This window comes from Nansenia antarctica (assembly GCF_963989245.1).
Source record: "Nansenia antarctica genome assembly, chromosome: 3".
NCBI lineage: Eukaryota > Metazoa > Chordata > Actinopteri > Argentiniformes > Microstomatidae > Nansenia > Nansenia antarctica.
This window is the reverse complement of record NC_137688.1, coordinates 52,456,771-52,482,757: the sequence shown is the minus strand read 5'-3', so window position 1 is coordinate 52,482,757 and position 25,987 is coordinate 52,456,771. Positions and strand designations below refer to the sequence as shown.

Here is a 25,987-nt window from a genome sequence, read left to right as displayed (position 1 = left end):
TGGAGGGAGAGAAGAGGACCCCACTGGGGTGTGATAGGGCCAAAGAGAGGAGGGATTTCAGGAATGCACACACACATGCATGCAAACCAAGAGGCCAAGATATGACCCAAATAGTATGACAGAGACAAAGACACAAATAGACTAAATAATTAGACAGGCATGCTCTAAGGTTATTTTATGGATGTTAATTCTAGTTAGAAGAAACCTCGGTCAACTCCTAAATGTTTTTCTCATTATTTTCGCTATAGCCTTGAGGAAGAAAAGACGATAACTACAAACACAGATTGCAATTTCAAGGCATAATATGCACACTATCCATGCTTCAATATCACTGTTGAATACAAATATGAATGCTAACATACTGATATCCTCTTGTCAAAACAAAAGTGTTTACAAAACCATGCAGGGAAAGCTAATATCCATCTTAGTCATTCTGTTTTGAGCGTAATTACTGTAGGTCTACAAATTGAGGGCCGATTTGCTAAGCCTTTGCACCAGTGCCAAGACAGCTCCTTAATTTCTAGAGGGTGATTTAGAAATAAAAAAGTGAAAACTCAGAACTGAAAGATGAAATGTTGTTTATAACTGAAATGTCAACTGTAGGACAGGTGCTTAGATGCTTAGTCTGCCTTTTATGTTGAATTCCCTCTGGAGAAAAAAAACCCATTATGCAGCTGTCTGCACTGCACTCCAAGGCCTGCAATATTAATGGGTAGCTTGTCTTATTCATAATCACCCGTTTGAAAATGTAAGTTAAATGTTACACTTTATATTGTATATCATGTATAAATTACTCAAAGTTCATCAATCATTATTTATTAACTAGCATTATTGCTCCAGGGGCGCTGACTATTGCTGACCCTGTGCCTAGGGCAAAAAAAGTACATTTCAATGTACTTGTGCAATGACAAAGGTTGAATCTATTCAGTCATTCAGTTCTGGTTTCAACTTTGTTTCCTGGGAAAGGACCTTGGTGGGTCTTATAAAACCATGCGAGCCAGTTTATCTCAGAATTCCACTATATTTGTCAAACAACACTAATCACAATGCTTACACGTTAAGCCCCCATCGACTCCTTCCCGGACCAGGAAGAGATTGAAGTAGCCAACCAGGTCATCTGGGAGGTCAAGCTTTGATGCAACGGCCTGCAATTGAGAAGTGAAGACAAAACATGTCAGTCATTTACTTTTGTGGTTGAATGAGGTCTGGTCCTGAGGTGGTTCTGGAGGTAATATTTCCTCATAACTCATATTTAAACATGGGGCAGTTTAGTCATTTTCTTCAATGACTTGATATAGCTCTGAAGTCCAACTTATTTCATGGAGAAAATGGTCCATGGTCAACTTATTCTCGTAACATCCGTTTATGAAGAGCACTTGACTTTTATAGCTTTTGGTAACAAAGGGCAGCTGTTGCTGTGTTGCACAGTGTAACAACTGTCCTGTGTGTCTCTTTGTCCATGTTGGAGTGTGTGGAGTGCGTGTCCTGCTTCCTATAGGCCAAGAGAGATGTTGTTATGCTTGGCAGGCTTTCTCTCCCTCTCGAACCTTCTCTCAGGGTTTTCAACGTAATATTATTTACATGTGTTATATGTGCGATGACAAATAAAAGTCCTTCCAGTAACAGAGTAATCACCTCGAGAAACACAGACACAAAGCACACACAAAGCCCCCCCCCCCCAGGAGTCACGTTCACGCTACTGCCTGTTTACCTCAAGGACGTCTTCTGTCTGGTCTGATGTTAGGATGTTGACCTTGACCTTCTGGCCGTTGGACAGGTAGATCTCCAGGGGGACCTCCTCTGTCGGTATCTGCTGGGTTTCCTGAAACATTAAGAATGGGTTACAGGATTAGCAGTCATGACAGTCAGAACTTAAGTCAGTAAAAAGGAGTTATAGGTCTCCAGTTTGGGGTCTCCAGCTTTGGCAGAAGATAGAGGGTTGAAGCCCCTGGATCCTTTTAAAATCCACAGTAAGAGGACACCTGCATTGAAGGTTTGCATAGAAAGTACGATATTTTATAACACACTCTGTATACTAATTTATAATATAGTATTAATTCTATTTTCAGTTCATGTGCAATTCAAATCCTGCAATTCAAGCCATGTTCATTGATGATATGGGCATATGCAGTATTGCATATACATAGATATATAGTACATATAAATACTGCATTTGTCACTGAATAATACAGTAGGGATGTCTTAAGGCATGGAAAGCCTCGTCTTTCCCTTTCCTGTCTTTCATGCTTGGGGAAACCATCTTTAATCTTCCCTTTTCCCCCTGCTGCTCGACAAGGGGTCTCAAAGTGCATCTCGATCACCAGGGCAGTGATGAAGCGACTAGGACGGGCGGTAACTAATTTTCTATTTCCAACCTGCTGTCTTCACAGCACGAGACAGAGGGAGAAGGAAGGGCAGGAGAGAGAGGAAAGGAAGAAAAGATGCAGGGTACTAGGCATAACCTGACTGCACAATGATGAATTTGGTCACAGGGGTTAGGAGATTTACACTAGCCTAGCAACACAGGTCACCACATGAGTGAACACTCTCAATTTCAGCTCCCGCTCTGAGCCAATAGCAACACCCCTCTGACGAGCCCACACTGATGAATATTAATTCGAATCAATCAAGATTCATTACAATGTTCATATGAATAAGCCTTTCAGCAGTACAGGGGACCAATACAAGGGTATTTGTATGATCTCATCCAGCTCCATTCTTAGTGCATAAGGCAAATAAAAACATTTTCCAATTCAATAATCACTCGTTATGTTTTGGAATATTGATAAAAAATAAATAAAAATAAACTGTTAAAGATTTATGATTAACTGCTTTTCAATACCTAAAACATCTGTTAATGATTCATTTAGAACATTACAACATGGTCAAAAGGTTAAAATGGTTTGACTCCCACACTTCGTTAGGGTAGGAAGGTTCTTTCGTCATAGTAATGTGTCTGAAATAATAATTTCACACTTACAGTGCATGTACACAGAATAGTAAACACTTGTGCACACAGAATCAGATTAGAAAGTGTAATAAAGTGAACCATGACAAACATAAAGAATATGGCCAACTCACCTCCTAAGCCAAACTGTGGCCAAAAGCAATTACAAAGACTGCAAGCAATTACTGAGTCAGCCTCTTGGCTCATAGAGCCATGGCCCCCTCACGGGTCTGCCTACGTAACAATGGCCTCCTCACGGGTCTGCCTACGTAACAGAAAATAGCTTGGTGGAAGTGGTACCTACCTGCTGAGCTTTTCTCAAAAAGCTGTTGAACATTTCGCTGGCTCCAAGCATGGGGTCCTGACGAACTGTGAGGGCGGGGAAAAGAGGATGGATATTATCATAAAGGCAACATTATCCGTACATTGGTCACACACTCACCATTCTGTGTCAATACAACTGAAGGAAGCCAAGAGGGGCATCATAGAGCTGAGGAGCTATTAGATCAGGATGTTTGAGGGTTGTTTTAGACGTTTTTAAATGTTTCATGTTTTCCTCATTCTGTATTATGTTTCATAGTATATAAATGGGCCCACAAGGGCACTATACAACTCATATCTGAGGATACAAACCTCATGTTCCTCATAAAAAGGAGCATATTGGACCGTCAATGAATAGCTAACTGGCCATCTGGCCTGGCTTCATGTATCTGTAAATTATTATAGACCAGGAACCAATGAAATGTGACAGATCTCAAGATCTGAGGAACAAGGCAATTTCGACACGTTTACTTTGTCCAATTTGTTTATCAAACAGTTCCATTCCATTTAGGAGGCTGAGGTTGATTGGGCAGTGCAATAATGTGACAGTTTCAGAGAACACAAACACAAGTGGAGATGGAGAGTGTCCTGGCCTATGTCCACTGTTTACTTTCATGCTTGTTGCCGTGTGTTTGAAAACCGACATCAGAGCTGACCACTACAGATGCTCTGGGCTGAACCTAGTCAATTCATTCTGAGCAGATTGTGTGTTTGAGGTCAGTTAATTTTCCATAACCGCGTTAAAAAACCATGATGTAACCGAGTTAGCATCCGGCCACCGTGTGTGTGTGTGCTCCCAGACTATGAGCAAATACGCTCCCCAACAAGGCTTAGTTTGTTCAGCGGTAACTGCCAGAGCTCGAGCGGATTAAAACAAATGTTCTGCGTTGCTGCCAGTCCCACTTCATTGGCTTTTTGTGTACGGCCAAAGTTCACCTTTGACCTGCTTGGGAAATGTTATGCATTAGCCGGGTTCGCCTAGACTGGGATACGTCTGTTTAACTTGAGAAGTTAGCGAAAGACTCAAATGTTGCCAAAAGAAAATCGAGTATATATGTAAAATACATTGTCCAAACGGTGAGTCATTCATTTTGATTACTTTTAACTATTCACCCAACCCAGCATCTGGTTTCTCTGAATATGGCATCTCATTCCTAAAGAATAAATAACACTTTCATAAATGGGCCTGATCACTGAACAGTGTGAGGATGTCTGGTTTTAGATGTGTCAAGATCCCCTCCAAGTCCCAGTCTGCTTTGTGCTCAGAGCTCTGATGTGGCATAGACAGACCAGTCTCAGCCTGCCTGGTGCCCAGAACCACACCAGGGGTAAGTCAGGCAGACAGCCTTGGATGAAAGTGGCTAATAAGGTATTCTACAAAGTGGATTGTGATTGTAGTTGCTAGGAGGAAATGTTCTAAGGGAGACTTGAGTCAGCTACTGTCTACTGTACCGGCATTTCCCTCAGGAAAATGACAATGCCTAAAAATGCAGCTTACCAGCTTGCATGTATTTCTCCAGCTGTTCTCTTCTCTGTTCCACCTCTGCAGGCGTCAGTGTGAAGATCTTCTTTGGGGGAAAGGCGGGCACCACATTGTTTCCATACTCTTTCTTTATCTGTGGGGACACAAAGACAATTATGGTTATGTCAATAAGTGTATAGTTTAGTAGACCAATGTTGTGTCTCAGTCAGACGTTGTTTTTCAACATTGATCCTGGGGAGAGTAGTCTGCAGGATTTAATTCTAACAGAGATGACTGCTTGGTTCAAGAGAACTAATGAACTGAAAAACATCCATTTCTGAAATGTTGTAACACACAAAAATGGTATTTAGGTGGAATGTTTGATATTCAAATTATTTGATTTGGATATTTAATTGAGCTTTTGTTTTAGACTTAATTGGTTGAAATGAAAACCTGCATACATCTTCACAAGTTCCCTGGCCCAGACTTGAAAAACCCTGTTTTACTCATGGTGGTATATGCGTGCAGTTGAAGATGAATCACAGGTTTATTTCAAGCCGGATTCGGTGGATAGCTGAAAGATTTCCATGCATAACATATGCTCACGTCTGGATGTCTAGCCATGCTCAGTTTACTTAATGTCATAGAGGTCTCCTCTAATCATTCATTCACATTGAAGTTGGATTTTTCTTTTAAATCGCTAGAAGATCTCTGGCTTTGAACATTGAAGTTTCAACTAAACCCTTGCACTGGTAGGATCAACAAAGATCAAATTATGTCTAATTCTGATCTGTGCCTTGCTGTGGTCCAAAGGTCTGTGCCATGAAGACGTATCAGTAGGGCCGGCAGTTTTTCCATACAAAGTATAAGCCATAGGTAGAGTCCAGAGTTTTTCCTGGTCTTACGACAGTGAAACAAGTTAACTAATGCGTTTTGACCTATTTCCCTGTCGCATTTTCCCCCTTTGATGGCATATGACGCTATAGTTATGGCACTTATGAAACCAAAACACGCAATTTAAGCCGAACAGTTGTTATTATGTAATATTATTGATGGGTTATATCATATAGCTGACTACTGCCATGGACAACGGCTGTTTCTCCAGCGTTCCTGTCACATCGGATTTCGGAAAGCCATATAAATATATCTGCGCTCCGTGTTTAATGTTATATATCTAACATTACATGTTTTAAAACTGACCTGTGCATGATAGTGGAGCATTTTTACATATTTCATGTATCTCCGCGTTTGTTGCAGACGCGCAGATATTAGTGCTCCAGTGTCTTGCTTTGGTAGTCTAATGGAAGTGCCCAGGTAATAGTTTTGCTATTATTGTCCTCTACTGCTGAGCACCAAAACCCTCGGATCTTAAACTTGGCTGTAGCGTACTGGACTTTGGAATGGTGGAACGGTGTATTTCTATGTTAAGCATAGGCACAGCACATCGGCATAATAGCAATTCTCAAGCATGCTTGATATTAAGAAAAGGTCTATAATGCATTGAAATTAAACTAAGATAATAAGATGGTTTCCATGATGGAACGGCATAAAAATAAATCTGCGCTCCGTGTTTATAACATTATCTAACGTTACATGTTTTAAGGCTGATCTGTGCATGATAATGGCGCATTTTGACATTTCATGTCACATTTCCCTCCTTTGATGGTATAATGACGTCCGAAATTTGGCCGTTTTGAGAACTCCGATCAAAACCGATCAAGGGCATATCGGCCGATATCGATCTGCGCCGATCAGATCGGAGCATCTCTAATTATTATAGTTTAAGTTTTAAATGTAACTATATCAACTACTACAACCAGAAATAGTAATGCAGACCATGCAAACCCGGAAGTTAAGAGATGCCATCTTGTGCACCGGACAAATAGCGGCTAACAGTCTAAATGTCAGTGATGATCTTCACTGAACCACCGGAAATAAATAAAAGAATTCCACACATTGCCGCTAATGTAACGTTGTATATGTTTAAAAATTCATTAATTAAAACATAAATATACAAAGATTGAAATAAAGTTTTAGATTGTTTTTTAAAATATTTTTTAAATATATGTTTAACATTATTTACACTATGAGCGCAAGAAACTGCGCTACACAGAACTGGCAGCAGACGCTCAACAACGAGGATGGAAGGCAAAAGTCTATACGGGTGAAGTGGGATGCAGAGGTTTCGTGGCTTCTTCCACCATTAGTCTGCTGAAAGACCTTGGCATCCATGGACAGGCTCTGCGACAGACAATTAGATCACTCTCTGAAGCGTCCGAAAGAAGCAGCCAGTGGATATGGATCAAGCGGAAGGACCCTTGCTGGGCTCAAAGAACAGCAACATGACCCACTCACTAATCCCCCCCTACCCCCACTCCCACTTGAGAACCCAGGTCAGAACCCTCCAGGAGGAGGGTGAACAAGGTATGCGGTCAGCTCTAGGCCTGACTCAGGGAAGAGGACACCTCTGCCTTGCATAGTCCCGTGGGCTGCGCCATTTAAACAACCAGGCAATTCTCATGATTGGGCATGGGACACAAGCTCAGGCTTGATCACCCTGTAGCTGGCCGCCTTAGATGAGGGTGTCTAGTGTTGAAAAGGCCGAAACACCCCATGATTCAAAGGTACTCTACTGACGATGTGTCCCAAAATTTAACATCCTTCCCATGTCTGAGATACAGCTCCCATGCCACTCTCAACATCAAGGCAAACCTCATGTGCGTACCATCCATTGGCACAATGGACAGTATAACATCACGTCCCGTGTTTCATGATTCAGGCAGTTGATGTTCTTTACCCATTTCTGTCTGGGCCCCCTAGTGGCAAGGAGGCCCTAGGTACGTGCCTAGAATGCATGCCTAGATCCGGCCCTGGGCACAAGCAGCTTGGGTACTGCACGACGCAGGTTTGTTTACTCGCGGAACTCACCACGTTGATAAAGTTTGTCTTGGGGAGGGGGAGAGCTGGGATAAACCATTACTGGAAATTACAGTGGTTGGCAACCAGAAAGTGCAGTTTTTTTTTTTAAGAATGCTTTTCACAGTGAATTTTTGTTTTTCTAAATTAAATATAACCGAGTATAATAAAACAATAAAAAAATAGATGATCAAACTGTCACAACAAGTTAGACTGAACAGCAATCACTAATATCAATATGCAGTGCACTGAACAACAATTCTCATTTGGCGAAATTCTCAAGTAAGTATTTATCAATGGAGATCATTTCAAGTCATTATTGATTATTGCCTAGTCAGTGTAAGAGCATCTTTTTGATGTTGTTTTCCAATAAAAACATTGCTAAAAAGGAATTCTGTAATATAATAATAAAAATAATAATCAGCAGATATATCGGTTATCTGTGAATTTCCCCCCCATGAATCAGCATCGATATCTGACGCACAAATTCAGTATTTGTCAGGCTCTAGTCATGTCACATGGTTAAGAAAACATCAGATAAAGATGGAGCACACTGCACATCAGAGAAACTGAGGTGTGAGTGCTGCCCTTTGGTTTTTGGCGATGTCGCTCACAAATACAAATCAGCCTCAGTAGCCGCAGATACTTCACGCTCGTGACAGATCAGGGTCCTCTAAAGTAGACGAGGCTGCAAGCTTACATAGCCATTCCGCAGCTGCCATTTGGAATAAATGTCAGTTCAACAGACTTTTAACCAGCATCTGTAATCTGGTGAAAAGGTTTTTTCCCATAGTATTTACTGAAGGCTGTCTACAGATGAGCTTAAGGAACTCAAATGCTTGGGGGAAATATACAGGGGGAGAATTATTTACAAAACGGCACCATTAACATTCAAATTTTGTCAGAGGTAATTGGATGGAGCGGCTCTGCAATCACCAAAGGGGTTGGCAGTGGATATGTGCACCATGGCAACCCCTGTGGGGTAGTCGTCTGATCTGACCACGTCTTTCCCCATGCCCTGTTACCTAGCAACAGACTGGATAACAGCCTTGAAGACTGACACCAAAGTTTGCCCTTTCCTTGATAATTTATTAATATATGGCTGTGAGTGATTGTGTACCGCTCCATAAGGATTGGTTTTGGGATGTGTCACAGCAGCTAACAGTGCCCAGATGATGGAAAGTGTTTCTAGGCATCAACTTGGCTCTTCCTCAAGCCTGTTTTACTATCAATTAATTTTACATTTATGTCCTACTGCAAGGGTCGGCAATTAGGTTTGGCCTCGGGCCCAAAAAAAATGTAGCCACTAGATGGCGGGCCCGAACATAATTTAAGTAATTGATTGTTAAAAAATGTGACACGTTCTAATGCTTTGACTTTTCTTTCGAGAAATGTACACATCGCTAGTCAACTAACACAGCTTGTTTTGTGAGCCTGCTAACAATGTAAAGTAGTGTTATAATTAACTAGGTAGCAGTCCAATCCATTTCGTTGCAGTATTAGGCTTGACTAGTGAGTTTGTGTTGTGATTCTCAACAACGTTGAAACGTAGTTTCACCCTTTTCCATAGTTTTGAATAATAAATGTGTGGACTGACGATGTATCGCAGCCTAACTTATTCTAATAATTATTTAACATACTTTTATTCTGAATGATTCCCCCCTCCTCCAGACAAGGTCACATTATTTATTATTGGATTGGTTGTTTGCGTGTCGGGTGAAGTTAGCTAAACATTTAACCTGCTAACTAGCAAGAGAAACATAATGTCACTCTCCAAAGGTCTAAAGAGGAAAGTTGACGGTGAAAACAGGGCATTTAAACAGGAATGGACAGCGAACTATACGTTCATCCTACCTTTCATCAATGCAAAGCCGTTGTGAGACTCACATCTTCCGTGCTCACAATGTTCCCTTTCTATACATGCGAGTCGTCCTTTTCCTCAACGAATGTGATAAAGACGCACGAGAGGAATCGATAGATGCATAAAAAATGTAAAAAACTGCCTGCGGATTAAAGTGACGTCAATATCACCAGATATCAAGCAAATAGTGACCGATGGGAGATGCCACTTTTCACATTAAGTGAGTACCAAGCCTGTCGTTATTGTATTTAATAACCTAATTGTATTTTGTATATTTTGAATGAATGGCTTATGGCTCATTGTACTTATTATCCCTAATAGCGCGTTTGCTCTGTCGTTTCAGGAGCGGCCTACCACCACTTTTGCGCCGATTTTGTTGTCAATGTTTTTCAGAAAATTAAACAGAATTTGCTATTTCAGCACCACGCCGTGTCCACCTGCTTATGATTCACTATGAGGGGTTCAGCGTCAGTGCGCTTCGGTGCACCCCGCTGCCTGATTGTCTGTCCCTGTGTCATTCACTCTCAACATGAATAAAAGTACAATAAGCATTATTCAGGTGGTGGTAGATTCTCTATTCGGACATTATAGCCGCGGTGTGGGACTGTCGGTCCGATATTGTAAAAAAAAAAAAAAGAAAAGTGGATTCTCAAAATAATCTGCTGGGCCAAATATTCTTGGTGACGGGCCAGCAATGGCCCACGGGCCGCCTATTGCCGACCCCTGTCCTACTGGGTGTTATGCTGTTCTGAGCCCTTTTGCCGAGGACATTTTCAATAGCTTTGTCTGCACCGATACGGAGCCAGTCTTACATTTCTTCCGCTGTAGCACCTTTTGGCTGGAGAGTCAACTGTTCCAATTCTCAGCAGGTGAAGTGAGAAAAACATAAAAAGGCCAAGACCATTCCTTCCATGTGACCCCCTCCACCTTTTCTACTCCACTGGCTGTTTACTGAAATAACTTGAACTCCAGAGCCAGAGGAAGGCTGGACATCAAGCAATTGTGGCTGTAATTGTTAGTGACATCAGGCATGGCATGTTAACTGTGTGTAGGAAATGGTAGAAGACACAAAGGTGATGTTTTGATATTCCCAGCAGTGTTTCCCCTACCAGTACGTAGGTGGGTCGTGCCCTGCTGTGTAGCTTGGTTGCCCCCCTGCCTGACTTAAAAAAAAAGTCTTATTCTTTAAAGAAAAAAAGCCAGGCGGCTCTGTGATACCACATTATCCTACTAAGCTAAGAGTCAGTAACAGCCAAGAGCCCCAAAACCACCGGACCGTTGCAGAGCGATTCGATGAGAACTCCGGCTTAGCCTACCTGTTCGTGAAGGCCCAGGAGCTGGCTGTAGCGTACCCGACAGTGCAGGACACCATTGACATGGATATTGTAGGCCTGTGAGAAAAAAAACAACAACAGTGAGGACAGCTTCTGACTGGGGTAGAAAGAGATATAGCAAAGGGTCAACAACACTACAAAGAAACTGTGCCTCAAAGGTCTGGATTGATTTGATCCAAATGCTTTACATGGTAGCAGACACCAACATGTAAGGTGCCTTTTGTGTATCTGTGGTATTCGGCTTTTCTTATGACCTTTGTATTCATTAAAAGGTAGACTCAGCGATATGATGTACGGAATCAGATGAAACGGAACAGAGGGGTGACGTCGAGCACAGATAACAAGCCGAATTGTATCAATTCAATCAGCAGCCTTTTTTGTTACATGGGTAACATGTAGCATTGCTTGTGTATTAAAGTGAAACTTTAAAAAGTTGCTTGGTAAAAGCTGAAATACCTCAAAAGTGATTCTACTTCCTGTCATAAAAAAGTCATTGCTACCAAGTCTACCTTTACCTCTTGCATTCTAGCTCAATTTATTTGTCTTTCAGGTAATTCTATTAGTTATTGGTTACAGTGCCCTAAAAATAAAATAAAATAAATTATATATATATATATTTAAAAAAATAGATCTTGAAAAAAATCTTAAAATATACCGTAAGTCTGATCGACATGAAACTTGTTACATAAGAAGTATGTACCAGTCCCTAACAAGTTTGAGGACGAAAAGTTCCCATGTGAAAAAATGACCACGCTACATGCAAATTAATCAGCACCACAATTAATGAAATAGCAAATGAGGCTAATCACTTATCGTCTTCTTATGAACCGCAAGTCCGATTGGCACGAAAATTATTGCATAGTATGCGTGTACCAGTCCCTGCAAAGTTTGCATAGGACAAGTTCATACTTCTAAAAATACACAGCTACATGCAAATTACTATGTATCATAAATGATGACATTTATGCAAATAGGGCTATGTCAGTCATTGTTAATCTAATCAATCTCAAGGTTAGTGTGCTTTGAGACAGTGCCATAATATCAGTAGCAAATTTGAGGTTAACCCTTGCTCCTTTAATTGCCGCTTGCAGCTATATTTAAATGTTGTTTTCGTTCAGATTGGTTTTACCAATTGGTCTTATAAATTACAAACCTTTTTATACATAGTCCCCACATTTCAGGGCATCAAGAGTATTGGGAAAATTGCCTTGGTGGGTGTTTCTGGTTAGTCAGGTGTGTTCGGTCACATAATTTGTGCCAGTACATGAGAGCTGTTAATGTCAAGTATTGATTCTAGGATTTGGTTTGCCTTTGGAGCCTGCTATTGGTGGCTGTCAACATGAAGACCAAAAAAGTTGTCACTGCAAGTCAAGGTGGCCATTATAAGGCTGAAATATCTGGAAAAAAATATAAACATATGAGAAAGGCTGAAAGAAACACTGGTGACCTCAGCGATCACAAATGGCCTGGTAGGCCCAGGAAGACTTCTACAGTGCATGACCGAAGAATGCTCACCATAATGAAGGAAAAAAACAACAACTGTCACACAGATCAGGGGGGCATTCCATCAATGTCACTAAAGGAAAAGAGATTATAAATCTCGCTGGTTTTATAAAAATAAGCCTGGATTGTCCTTTAGCGACGTTGATGGAATACCCCCCAGGAACACTCTCCAGGAAGTAGGCATGAATGTCAGAGACTACCGTCTGCAGACTACGGCCCGATCCCGATTCCCCATTTCTACCCCTACGGCTCGTTTTGGAGTGCCACTCGCTTTGGAGCCAAGGCCTCCGAACAGAGTCACAAGCCGTAGTGGTTGAAATCTTTCCCTATGAAATGGGACAACCCTTCAAAACCCTGATACGTCATCAGTAGTGTCATAGAAAAGCATTGACTCCCACGATTCATTCACAACTTAGGTTTTATGCTATCAATCGATCGAACAAGTCATCAAATAAAAAAGAACAATGCTTCACTATCAGACCATGACAGAATAACGGTGCTCTGTAGGCTATTAACCTGTGCTCCTACCCTGCCAGTCTGCACTGATATACAACAGCGCAACAACTTCGCGGCTGAACTTAAGTTAGATTTCGGGTGTCCATTAAAGGGGGTAAATAGACATGTAAAAATGCATGACTATCATGCACAAATCAGCCTTAAAATATGTAAAGTTAGATAGATAACAGTTGTTTTGGTTTAATAAGTGCCGCTATAGAGCTCAACGGGGGGGAATGTGACATGAAATATGTCAAAATGCAGCACTATAATGCACAGATCAGCCTTAAAACATGTAACGTTAGATGTGTAACGTTAGACAGGGAGCACAGATTTATTTTTATGGCATTCCGAAATCTGATGTGACAGGAACGCTGGCTGTCCACGGCATTAGTCAACTACATGCTCACATCCAGTCTCCCGCTCACTGCTCTCCATCAAAAATGGCACATCCATCAATAATATTACATAATAACAACTGCTCGGATTAGATTGCAGGTTGTTTTGGTTTAATAAGTGCCGCTATACAGCTACAGCGTCACATCAACGGGGGGAAATGCGACATGGAACTAGGTCAAAATGCACACCCTGTGACAAACTCACAGATATGAGTGCTCCGATGTCTTGCTTTGGTAGTCTAATGGAAGTGCCCAGGTAATAGTTTTGCTATTATTGTCCTCTACTGCTGAGCACCAAAACACGAAGCGCGCTGGCCTTTGGAACGGTGGAACAGTGTATTTGCATTGAAATGACATTAGTAGGTGTCATTTCCATGTCTGATGGTATGACACCTACTAATGTCATTTCAATGCATTAAAGACCTTTCCTTTACAACAAGCATAACAAAAAAATTGCTATTATGCCGATGTGCTGTGTCTAACGTTACAGGCTGATTTGTGCATGACAAGTCGTGCATATTGACATATTTCCATGTCTGATTTTTTGGTTATGCTTGTTATAAAGAATTGTCTATAATGCATATATATAAAAATATTGTCTATAATGCATTGAAATTACATTAAACTAAGATAATAATATGGTTATCATAATTTTTTCATTCTTTATTAATAAGTAATTACTGAAAAAGTAATGACATTTGTGGTTGTCTTCCTTTTGTTATCCACAAAAAGGATGGTCAGGTTACAGTTTGCTAAAAAAGTACCTAAAAAGCATCTTGTGGACCCAAAAAGGACCCAATTTCAAAATGTGAAATTTATCAGAGTAGGCTATATCAAATCGGGTGTCAAGAGTCCACATTTTTGGGAAATCCTCCATCTTCAATCATAAAAATAGGGATAAGAAAAGCCTTTGACTTCTGGTCAAACATATAGAAAAACGTCTACGGAAACATCTACCAGAAAAAGTATTTTACGCTGTTTAGAGAAACATCAAACCTCATTAATGTTCAAGAACTGTATAGACCCTGGTCAACTAATATCAACACATTTTGGTTTTAAGAAATTGTAAGATTAAAATAATTTCCCTGTCTCTGGATCATTCTTTTACATAAGCGTACTATATTTTCAAAATTGTCTGCATCATGAGTTACGACTAAATTGGTAACAGAATGAGAGTAAGAGACAGTAAAAGAATTACTGAAATTTAATTGGCTACATTCACTTATTGTACAGGTTGTAGAGAATTTAAACCCGTTTCACAGCGAATTCTACATGGAACCCAAAGGGTTCTCCATGGAACTTAAAGAGGTTCCAAAATGGTTCTTCCACTGGGACAGCTGAGAAACTGTGGGGAATGATACAGTACTTACAAACACCCTCACCAATCAACACCCTCATTGCTCCGATGACATTGTTGTTGAGTACAGTGCTCCACATTTACACAAATGTGGAGCACAACTAACTTACAGTGAGAATGCTGACACGTGTTACACACTTAGTATTTGGTGACACTCGCAGGCACATTTACTTATTTTAATAATTGCAAGCATGACTGTTTCCATGTCTACCATGTCTGTTTCTAACAAACAGAGAGCCCGAAACAAAGTTAGAAGCATACATTGCTCTGCCCCCGTACCCCTAACCCTAACCCTTTCGACAGTGAAGCAGTTGGAAATCTAAAGAAATCGGCTCGTAATTGTGACGTACATCTTCCTCATATTAGATTAGATTCAACTTCATTGTCATTGCAGAGTACAAGTATCAGACAACGGAATGCAGGTGATATGCCACATCCTCATATCTAGCTTGTAGCCAGGGCTCGACAGTGCGACTGTTTTGGTCGCATTTGCGAGTGAATATATTTCTGTGCGACTTGGAAATACATTCAATCGCACCAGTGCGACTAAAAGACAGCTGAACTACTGTCATGCGCAGTCAAACTTATGTGTATAAGCGATGAGGGAATGAAAACAGTGAACAGAAACGCGTGTCGCAGAAATGCTTCACGCGAGTCCTATATGCGCTTAAAATGCGCATAATGGGTATATGGGATACAGCTCTCATAGTTCGTAGCGCTGTGTTTTGTTAGCCGCTAGCTGCTAGCAGCGTCTGCTTCCGGTTTCATTACAAAGAGGTTAACCCTATATGTGCCTGACGTCTAACAACATTCAAATGACTCTAACTTCATCTTTTTTCGGATTTCAATGTATGACACATCATTTGAAAGCTTATGATCCGTAGTTCCAATCCACAACACGTCACATTTGAAAGTGTTTATGTAATTTTTTTACATTTGAAAGTGTTTTGTTTATATATATTTATATGATACAATTTACCAGTCATATTCTGGAATGTGTCTAAATGTTAAAGTTCCATAAGTATAAGCAAAATAAAGTAAGTTTGTAAATAAATAGTAGCATTTAAAAAATAAAAATAAACACGAACCGTGAACCGTGACCCAAGAACCGTGGGCCAACTGAAATTAATATTCTTACTTCCCCTTTACATTGTGTGAGTCTCCATTTTTATTACGGCCAAGAGCCGGTTATGATCATTTTGATATGTTATGATTATGATAATTTGTTGTCGTTGTTGACGAAAATTGCACAATTTTCATTGTGCTACTGAAATTCTTGGTGTGCTACTAAATATTTCAACATGGTAGCACAGTGCTACCTGGGGAAAAGGTAAGCGTCAAGCCCTGTTGTAGCAGTTCATAAGCTACAGTTCTACTTCTCTACAGTTCATAAGCAATATTTCTACTTCTCTATTCTATTAGTCTACTCAAGTAGACTACTCAAATGATTAGTATTATTAACATTTTTAACACTTACCAGCATTTCATAGTACAGAAACTTATTGAGCCATTACATTCTACAAAAGGGATCAATGGATTTATCTTCATCATGAAAGCGCACACTGACATATGGGACACGTTCTAATGCTTTGGTCCTCATATCAGGATCCAATGTAATGATCTGACTTTTCTTCGAAAAATGTGAATACATTTCTGCGTTGTTGAAAATCAATGACACATCGCTAGTCAACTAACACAGCTTGTTTTGTGAGCCTGCTAACAATGTAAAGTAGTGTTATAGTTAACTAGGTAGCAGTGGGGATTACTCACCAAATCCATTGAGTTGCAGTATTTTGGCTTGACTAGCGAGTTTGTTTTGAGATTCTCAACAACGTTGAAACGTAGTTCCGTGTTTCAAAAGAAAAGTCTGAACATTTTGATTGGTTGCCGATATGAGGACCAAAGCATTAGAACGTGTCACATGTGGTATGTCCCTAAGACAGATCCTTCCCACACCGGTTGCAGACAATAAAGACTGTTTTCATTTTGCTGAGGCTATCTCTGAGGCAAACTAGGCGGAGATCGGGTGTCTCTTTGTGTCTACACATGGCATAGGCCTACTTGCATTTAGTTGTTGTTTTTTGCTGCAAAAAGTGTAGGCCATTTTCTTTTGGTATAATGAAGAAAAAGCCACTGAAAGCCACCGATGTCTTTTTAAAGTTTCAAAAGCATTTGTTGTGTTTTATGAGTCACCAATTTCCCTTTATAATGTTATATAGTACAGAATGACATTCAAATGCAGGACTTTGCATTTCTGTAGGGGACCCATTTAGTAATTGTGTTACTGGATCCAATCCACTTACTGAATGAATGAATGAATGAATGGTCTTTATTGTCATTGATATAGTACAGGTACCAAACAACGAAATTTGGGAGGGGGGGCTCCCCTGGTGCTAGGAAAAAAAAACAACTAAAAACAAGAAGGGAAAAGAGCTGGTTTATAAAGGCTATGTACACTATCCACTATACTATACTATACAAATAAAACACTGTGCTGTACTCTATTCTAACATTTCCTATTCTCTGAACCTTATGTCCTCTAGGGTTGTCATATTGCACATAGTGTTATTGCACATTCATTTAAAGTGTCGCAGTTTGCAGGTTTGAAATGTACACAGTTGTGTTTCAGTATTACACTTGATTTCAATCTAGTAGCTGCCATCAATTTGTCTAGATTGTCCAGGGCCTAGAACCTAGGTCTTTGCTGTGGGGTAGAAGCTGAGCTTCAGTCTGTTTGTCCTTGCGAACATGGTCCTGAACCGCCTGTTCGAGGGCAGCCGAGCAAAGTGTTCATACCCAGGGTGGGATGGGTCTCTGGAGATCTTGGAGGCCTTCCTGAGGCAGCGTGTGTTGTACAGCTCTTCCAGAGAGGGGAGGGGGGCGCCGGTGATCTTCTGGGCCGATCTCACAACTCTCTGTAGCGCATTCCTCTCTGCGGCTGTGCAGCTGGAGAACCAGATGCAGATGCAGTAGGTGAGGATGCTCTCCACTGCGCAGCGGTAGAAGGTCACCAGCATCTCCTGTCCGATGTGGTCTTTCCTGAGGACTCTCAGGAAGTAGAGCCGCTGTTGTGCCTTCTTGATGATGGCTGCTGTGTTGATCTTCCAGGACAGGTCATCCTGTATGTGCACCCCCAGGAATCGGGGGGGACCCAGTGCTGAGTCTGAGGGCTGTGGAGGTGTGGGAGCCCACCCGCACCCTCTGGGGGCGGTCAGACAGGAAGTCCTTGATCCATGCACATATAGAGTGTGATAGTCCCAGGTCTAGTAGTTTGGTCACTAGCCTGTCTGGAAGGATGGTGTTGAAGGCAGAGCTGAAGTCCACAAAGAGCAGTCTTGCGTAGCTGTTTCCCCTCTCCAGGTGGGATAGAGTGGAGTGGAGAGTCGTCGCGATGGCGTCCTCTGTGGACCTGTGGGCTCTGTAGGCGAACTGGTATGGATCCAGGTTGGGCGGGCTCATATAGGCGTGTGACTATGTGGGCCCGGACTAGTTTCTCGAAGCACTTCATGATGATTGGTGTGAGTGCCACCGGGCGGTAGTCGTTTAGGCAGCTCACCGTGCTTTTCTTCGGGACTGGGATGATAGTTGAGGTTTTCAGGCAGGGTGGGATGGTGGCCTGGGACAGGGACTGGTTGAAGATGTTGGTGAAAACCCCGGCCAGCTGGTCGGCGCAGTCCCTCAGCACCCGTCCCAGGAGGACGCCATCCGGCCCTGAGGCTTTCCTGGGGTCCACCGCCTTCAGCACGCGTCTCACTTCATGCTCTGTGAGGGTGAGGCTGCTGAGAGCTGGAGAGAGTGTAGCTCAACAAGCAAAAGAGATATTTTCAAATTCAAGGGATCATATGATCTTACACCACATTCATTCTGCAGACATATTAGAATCTTAATGTGGAGAAATATGGTTACATAAAAAACCCAGGGAGGCATTCTGTTACCAAACTTTGAAGCTGCACAGTTCTTTAAGTACATTTTTACTTGTTCAGCTGGAATTGTAAGAAGTAGTCTTTACATAGATGTCGTATAGTTTGTACAACTTTGATAAATGTTTTTGGCATTGGCATATTGATATTCCAACAAAACAACAACAATAGAATCATACTGTGGAATTACCCAGTGATTGCAAGAGGAAGGTTTGGCGGAAAAAGTTTCTGCCCAAGATTGACAGCATACCACCTTGTCTGCTTGAGTACAAGCAAACGTCTCCAAATTAATTGGACGGCGATTCACCATACAGTAAGACAATGAATAAAACATACTGTCATGGGACCATGGGAGTTTTTCAGGGCCAGAAATTGGAAGGTTCTAGTGTAGCCACATCAATTGCCAGATTTAAATCCAATTGAACATGCATTTTAATTTGCTGAAGAGGGGACATGAAGCATGAACTCAAAATAAATAACTGAAGACGGTTGCAATTTTAAATCCAAACCATTGCAATATAGAGCCAAAAGAAGAAACAATGCTTCCTTTTCACAATACTTCTTGAGGGCACTGTACATTTACTCGGATGTAGAAAGCAGGTAGATATCGGCCTAAACTAGATATATTCAGTTCAATTGAAAGTCCACTCTACAGTAGGACTGCTTTGCAATTTAAATGAGGAGCAAACACAGTGGATACTTCTAATTCAGAAGGAGATAATTTGGTTACGGAATAAGAGTCTCACTTCTTATTTCCCACAATACTGCGTTGAAGCAAAATCAAATCACCCATCCTGTAAACACTACTTGCACCATCATCTTCATTTTGATCAAGGAACCCAGATGAATGAAGTGTGAATGAAGTGTGAAGCCTTGCCAGCACTTGTGACATTCAATTCCACCTTTGCTCCAATAGGGAATGCATAAATCCCTTATTTTATCTTAACATAATAAGTTGCACAGTCCATTATGCAGTGGTCAAAACACACAATGTATGGGTGCTTCATAGCCCCTCACCTCCCCTCAACTCGCCTGTCTGTTTGGACAAGAAAGATGATTGGCTCCTTCTCAGCAACAGTAATGTTTTGGAATCAACAACACAATTATGTGAATGAGATCAAATTTAGCATGCAATCATAGAGGAGGCCAGCTAATTTAAACTGCTATTTTCCATTGTCAACAGTTTCATTAATACACATATTTCTTTAGACATTGACTATAAATATTTCCTCCAACACTGTGAAATATTATGATTAAAAAAAACACACAACTCCTGCCTCTCCTCAACCGACAATATTTTATCACCTGCATACCTAACCCATGTATCTAACATGTAGCCTACTTTCAGCTACTTTTCTGATCTATAAAAGATACTGCAGGAATGCCAGTGCCAGTTCTCGACTTCAATGACAGAGCCGACACCAGCAGTGTAAACTGTGGCCTCAGGGGAAGTTGGTTAAATGTCAAAGTTGGCCTCTTTAGCTAGATAACCATTTTTGGTGACCAGTGCCAGAGGACGTCTGTATGTGTGCTGCCACTGAATTGAAATCTAGATACATACTCAATTTTGATAACATTAGAGAACCATTATTTCTCTCAAATGTTGACTGTGAGTTAAAAAAAAAAAAACATGTTTCACTCAACCTAAATTATTTGTATAGTATGAAAATGTCCTGAAACTCAAGTACGGACTGACCCAGAACATCTCCCGAGACTTTCCCCCACCTTATCTCTCCCCCCCCCCCCATCCCCCACCTTATCTCTCTACCACCCCCACTCCTACAGTTTGTTCTGTCTGCACTGCTATCTGTCCTGTGTTGTTATGTTTGCATTGCATTTGTTTAGAAAAGTAGAAAAGCTCTACAGTGCGCCGATTAGATAGAAGATGTTCTACAGAGGGTGATGTAACCCCTCCCTCCCCTCCCTTCCCCCACCCCTCCCCTGCTGTTGTGTCTCGTTTCCCCCCCCCCCCCATTTCCTTGTAATCTTTGGTTGTATATGTTCTATTGTAAAGCGCTTTGAGTTGCATTTCATGTACGAAAGGCGCTATATAAATAAAGCTTTACGTACTTACTTACTGTAGAGGACAGGTTTTAGCCATGGATAAGAGGAAGCACATATATTGGCAGGAGAACTTTCCTGTTTTTGAATGTGAAAGGCACAAACTCAGTCAGCACTTTAATCCGTTTGCCCTTCTGTTCATTCCCTATGAATATTTATAGTCCACATGCTGTGTCATCTGTCAAAACAAAACCAGTGTCTGATGACCCCAGAGTGGTTCAATCATACAATCAGGCAGCTGGAGCATACTATTGGTCAGCTGGTATTGGAATGTACCAAACCCTCTTAACACACAGCTTACAGCCAGGGAAAAGAAATGGCTAAAGATAAGCAAAAATTATTGTTCAGCGTCAGGCAGGAAGGAAGGATGAGTAAGTAATAATTCTGACAATGACCAGGAAAAAGAAAACAAATTAATGGGGAACATGGCAACTGTCAACTTTTACATATGCATGATAATAACTAACATTTTTGGGGCAAACAACCAACCATTATGTCAGAGCATGATTAAAATGAAACACACCCAAAACTTGTTTATCTCCAGTCAGGATTGGCCCATTGAGGGCAATAGTGAACTGCACTAACTTTTGCTGGTTCTTTTTTCTTCAGCAAGTAGGCTGTATGCATTCGGTATCCAGGATATGAATACACTATGGGATATTATGTAAAACTGTATTGTTGTTATTATCCCCAGTTGCACAATTATAATTGCACACAAAAAAAACTGTAAACTTTTCGATGCAATGACTTCAAGGGCACATTCAAGTAGAGTAGAGGAAAGTGACTTGTGCGTTTCACTAAGGTTGGGTATCTATGTTATGTTATAAAATATTGTGATATTTGCAGTATATTGTGATATTTGTGGCATATCTTCACTTACATACAGTAGTCTGTAAAAGTGCTTAAAACTCCAGTTATGTGCATAACTACAAGTGCAGTGTCTTGGTGAAAACAACACCAGACAATTTACAACACCAACCATACACTCCATGCACTGCAGTTCAGTTATTTTTGCTCACACTGGCATGTCTCTGCCATACTTGAACAATATTATTGTGTTTCACAATATTTTCTTAACTAATATGGTAAATAAGAAAAAACAAACCTAGTGTTCACTTCATGCTTCTCAGAGCAAAAGCGCTTATAAAGTACTATCATTATCACTATCATCAATGAACATGGAACTAGATATTCCCATAATTCTCAGTCATTTTGAATAATCTTCAATTTAGAGTACACTCTGGCTCAAATGATATTATGAAGCATTCAGACTGGAACGTGAGGCCTTTCTCTGAAACATGATACAGGGCAAGGCATTAGCATTGGAACTTAATTGATGTCCTCGGACCAAAACGAGCTTAATTGATGATATCAAAACATCAAAGCACTGCTAACAAGCCCTGACCCGTTTCAGCACACACACACGTAAACAAGACACCATCAATTACCACATCAACTTGAATCAATCACAGCCTCTGTACAGCACCCATATTAAAAAAGGAACGAAGAATGTGCCTGTGAAGCGCACAGGAAGTGTGAACAGTCATAAAGAGAGGGTTTTTGAGCTTGCACAGGAATTCCGCCATTTAAAAAAGCTCAGCACTTGTTTTTCTAAAGCAGATGCAAACTCGGCACATTGTGCGTGTGGGGCTCCTGGTTCCAAGGTACACAGACAATCCCCCTGCATTAAGATCAAGTCCAAATCCTTTCTGCTGCGTAGATACAGTAAGGTCGGAGGACTGGACTCAAAGGCTGGGCCTCCGAACTGTTATGAACATTACATTTGTACAAGAGAATGAAGCTAGCTCAAGGGCTGTTAACCTATGTTGTTGTTGCGTGACATTTCACTGTTATGAGAAGCCTTACAGGGAGAAACACAATATCAACATATAATTGTTAATCTACAAGGGCTAAACATGACTACATGATGATCTACCCATGAAGGCCTTAAAGGGGGAAACAGTTGTATGAGAAACATAGCATTCTGTCCCATTGAAGCCACAAACATGAGCATGATCCCAGATCTTGACATGCTTCCCATAAATTCTCCTTTTTGAGTACATGTGATCAAGATGTCATCAAACGTCTGTCAAATGAGTGTGAAAGAACAATGGGAAAGCGTGATTTCACACCAAACAACACAAAACTCATGCCAAAGATCTGGTGTTAAAACATCTGGCAGAAGTAAAGGAATTTAGACCAGCCCCTAAAGACTGGGGGGAGATGTGTCATCAGTGTATCACACAGTCAGACATGCTGAGGCAGCAAGTGTGCACGTGCCTGTGCGCGCACACACACACAAATATAATTTGTTTGACGAGCACGCATTCTGAGAAAAACATCCCTGAATTTCAGCCTTAATGTGCTTGTAAGAGTTTGGCTCAAATGTCTCTTTAGTTGACAGTAGTTTAAGTGCCCCTTACTTTTTCGACTCCACTGTTCATGGTTAATGGTTAAAACATTTCTATAATATCCATGTCTTGTTGCTCACTGGAGTCCTTGAATAACCTCTATGAATCATCCACACTCCAGTGCTCCTTGGTGAAAGTGTCAACACAACAAGGCACTGGGACATTCTGCTGCAGAATAAATTTGAGTGGAGATGGCCTGGATGTGAGAGATAGGCGACTGCCTAGCAATAGTTCCCCTTTCAATAGTCTTGATTGCATGACGAAATTGGACACCTTAAGACCTTAAGTTGCAACACAATTGAAAGCTGAGCTTCTTGTAGGGGGTTAGCATTTAATGATTAATGAAAAAACATGTTTGATTGCCATTTCATGGTGGTAAACCTCAAATCTGAAATGGGATTTAACTTCTGATTCAATCTCCAGAAAAAACAAAACAGACTATTGTACTGAATGACAGGTCCATTACAATGCTTCATAGCCAAGCTATGCATTCATTGGCAACTCTGCGTTTTCAAATCATCCTAGGTGTCTCCTAACAGCTTCTGGTCTCCATTCTTGGTGGAATCCTGAAATACTTGGAAGGTTAGAGGTCAGGTCCTGACTTCAACAAATAAAACAACTGAACAACATATAGGCAACTACAACCAACACCTACAATATGGTTGTCTTAGATAATAATCTGTCAAATTGATTTCTCATGACAGTGAAAGGACATTAAGGCAACAACGGGTGAAATACTATCAGGTGCCACTGCGTCACAGGATTTATACCCACATCAACAATGTAATTAATCTGCCTATGGCTTTCCTTTGGCTTTGAAAATCACTCCATTAAAATTGCAGCTGTAATCATTACATTGTTAGGCCACATAGATTTACCGGTCCATTTGTCTAGATCACTACTTTCTACTGCTTGCATGAAAGTAGAAATCATGTGTTTTCAGATCCACAATGTATAATAGGTAATAAAAGAGTTTTATAGGCGGAGAAGGTAAATTATCTAGGCAGCATAATATGTTAACCATATGCCTTGTCGTATCACAAACTTGCAGCGGTAAAGGGGAAACGCATAAGTAGCCTATCATAATAGTCAAGTCTGGCAACTTGACATTATCATGGATCAACCTTAAGCCACACGTAAAATGGGGTTGGAAAAACAGTGCAAATGCTACAATGTAGCTGTTCTGAATGCTGATAATGTCTAAACTCACCACATATGTTGATCCGTTTTCTCCTGAACGTACCTCCGTTTCAGGTATGGAGAAATGCATTTTAGATACAGTTCAAAAACTGGACGAGGTCCTTCTAACCACTATTTGCGATTCAAAAGACCCCTCAAATCCAGAGAAAGTCTGTAAGCGACTGGTTGGTGATATCCTCTGAAGAAAGTGGTCTTGCACACACTCATTCGGGTCCACACGGTGCTCCGTTGTTCAGCCAGAGGCGACGAAAGACTAATTGTGTTTATCCAACAATTGCTGCACTAACTGGATTAGTATAAAACTTCTCCCACGTCAGTGCTAAACTTTTGCCACTAGCGTCCCTGTAGCAGCCATGTTGCAAATGTAGGTAATTCCACCTTCATTGTTGGCGTTTAATTTGTCTTTATTCGTCGAATGTGTATTATATGGTGTAAAAAAAATATATTAACCGTATTACAGCAATCCTATTCGATTCGTGCCGACAATTCCATCAACTTGCGTAATCAGGAGAATTTTCAGACGAAAAGGCGCAGTTTGTTACTGCAAAACCCCCGTCGCAGCCCTAATGGTACAAACGATTGAGAGAGGGAAAAACAATCAGAGGTGTTGTATTCCTGACTGCTTCTCCTCCTAAAAATACTCCGAAACAAGACGCACTTGAGAACAAGCAACTACAAAAATGAACAAACTTGACACAGGTCGAATAAGTGGCTAAATTGTTGGAATTTAACAATGTAATGTATTCAATATGTATCCAATTCCTCATCAAGAGGCATTGCAACAGTCCCATGGTCAAAACCATTTTCTTAAGGGGGGATGACGTTTATTTCAAACATTACAAAAACGATTTAATATGGTTTAAGCAATATCTACGCACAAAACGATTTAATTGTACGCTACCCACGTAACAAAGTGTACGTTTTCATTTCCCATGGCTTCCAAATAACTTCCGTGCATTTATTTTTTTACGCTGACCCCTGTACTTTGATGGTGCCTTCTGGAGTGTCAAAACAGTCAAATGACCGACCATACGAATTTAACAGTTTTCTTCATATCATATTTATCAAGAATCTTTAGATAAATTGTTGTTGTTGATGAATGGTGAATTAGAAAAATAGAAACATTTCAAAGCTTATGAAATGGTTATTGTCATGTTCTCTTTGTTTATCTTGAATGAAAGAAACAAAGAACTGCACAGGACATTAATTATGTAAAGCTTCCTGAGCAGTTAATTATCATATGTAGAATATCTTGTGATTTTGTGTGGATGTGGTGAAATACGAAAAACGATCTACGACTATACCAAAGACATGTTCTATACCCAGCTGAATAAATGATGATGGTTTCGTCAGTATCAAAGTGGACACTATGGCAAAACACGTCATTCATTGTCACCCCCTCTCCTGTTGTGTTTTATTGGGCATGGCCCTTAACGCAGTCTTAATAAAAACTTGCGCTATATAGTGCAGTGTTGACTGAGGATCAGTAAGTCTATGCGAAAATATTGCGCAAAATGTAATGACAGTGACGCTTTGGCTACGTTCACACACTCAGCACAACATTTCCTCTTCTCTGTCCTCTCATTTCCTCAAAATGTTCACCAATGATATGGATCAGTGAATGCAATAGCTGATCTTTTCAGTAATTTTAGATCAGTGCTGCTGTTGCTGGTGGGAAGCAGAGGAGGGGGTGCCCCTGTAGGTACAGAATTTGAACGGTTGTCGGAATTTGATCGGGGTCCTGCCATTACTGATGACGTATGATTGGCTGTTATGATGTAACACATTATAGCCTCTTTCA

At 40.9% G+C, this 25,987-nt stretch overlaps 1 protein-coding gene across 2 annotated transcripts in view; it reads right to left on the bottom strand.

Annotated features, from left to right (window-relative positions):
• Positions 1-24,705, bottom strand: part of snx17 (sorting nexin 17) — a 43,082-nt gene extending 18,377 nt beyond the window's left edge. For both annotated transcript variants that reach the window (XM_080525868.1, XM_080525869.1), the window contains exons 1-6: positions 24,197-24,705; positions 10,824-10,898; positions 4,767-4,884; positions 3,252-3,316; positions 1,712-1,822; positions 1,055-1,145 (exon numbers count right to left, since the gene is read on the bottom strand). In XM_080525868.1, coding sequence (XP_080381994.1) covers positions 1,055-1,145; positions 1,712-1,822; positions 3,252-3,316; positions 4,767-4,884; positions 10,824-10,898; positions 24,197-24,256 — 520 coding nt within the window. In that variant the 5' untranslated portion in view covers positions 24,257-24,705. The remainder of the gene's footprint in view (positions 1-1,054; positions 1,146-1,711; positions 1,823-3,251; positions 3,317-4,766; positions 4,885-10,823; positions 10,899-24,196) is intronic.
• Between the last annotated feature and the right edge of the window lie 1,282 nt (positions 24,706-25,987).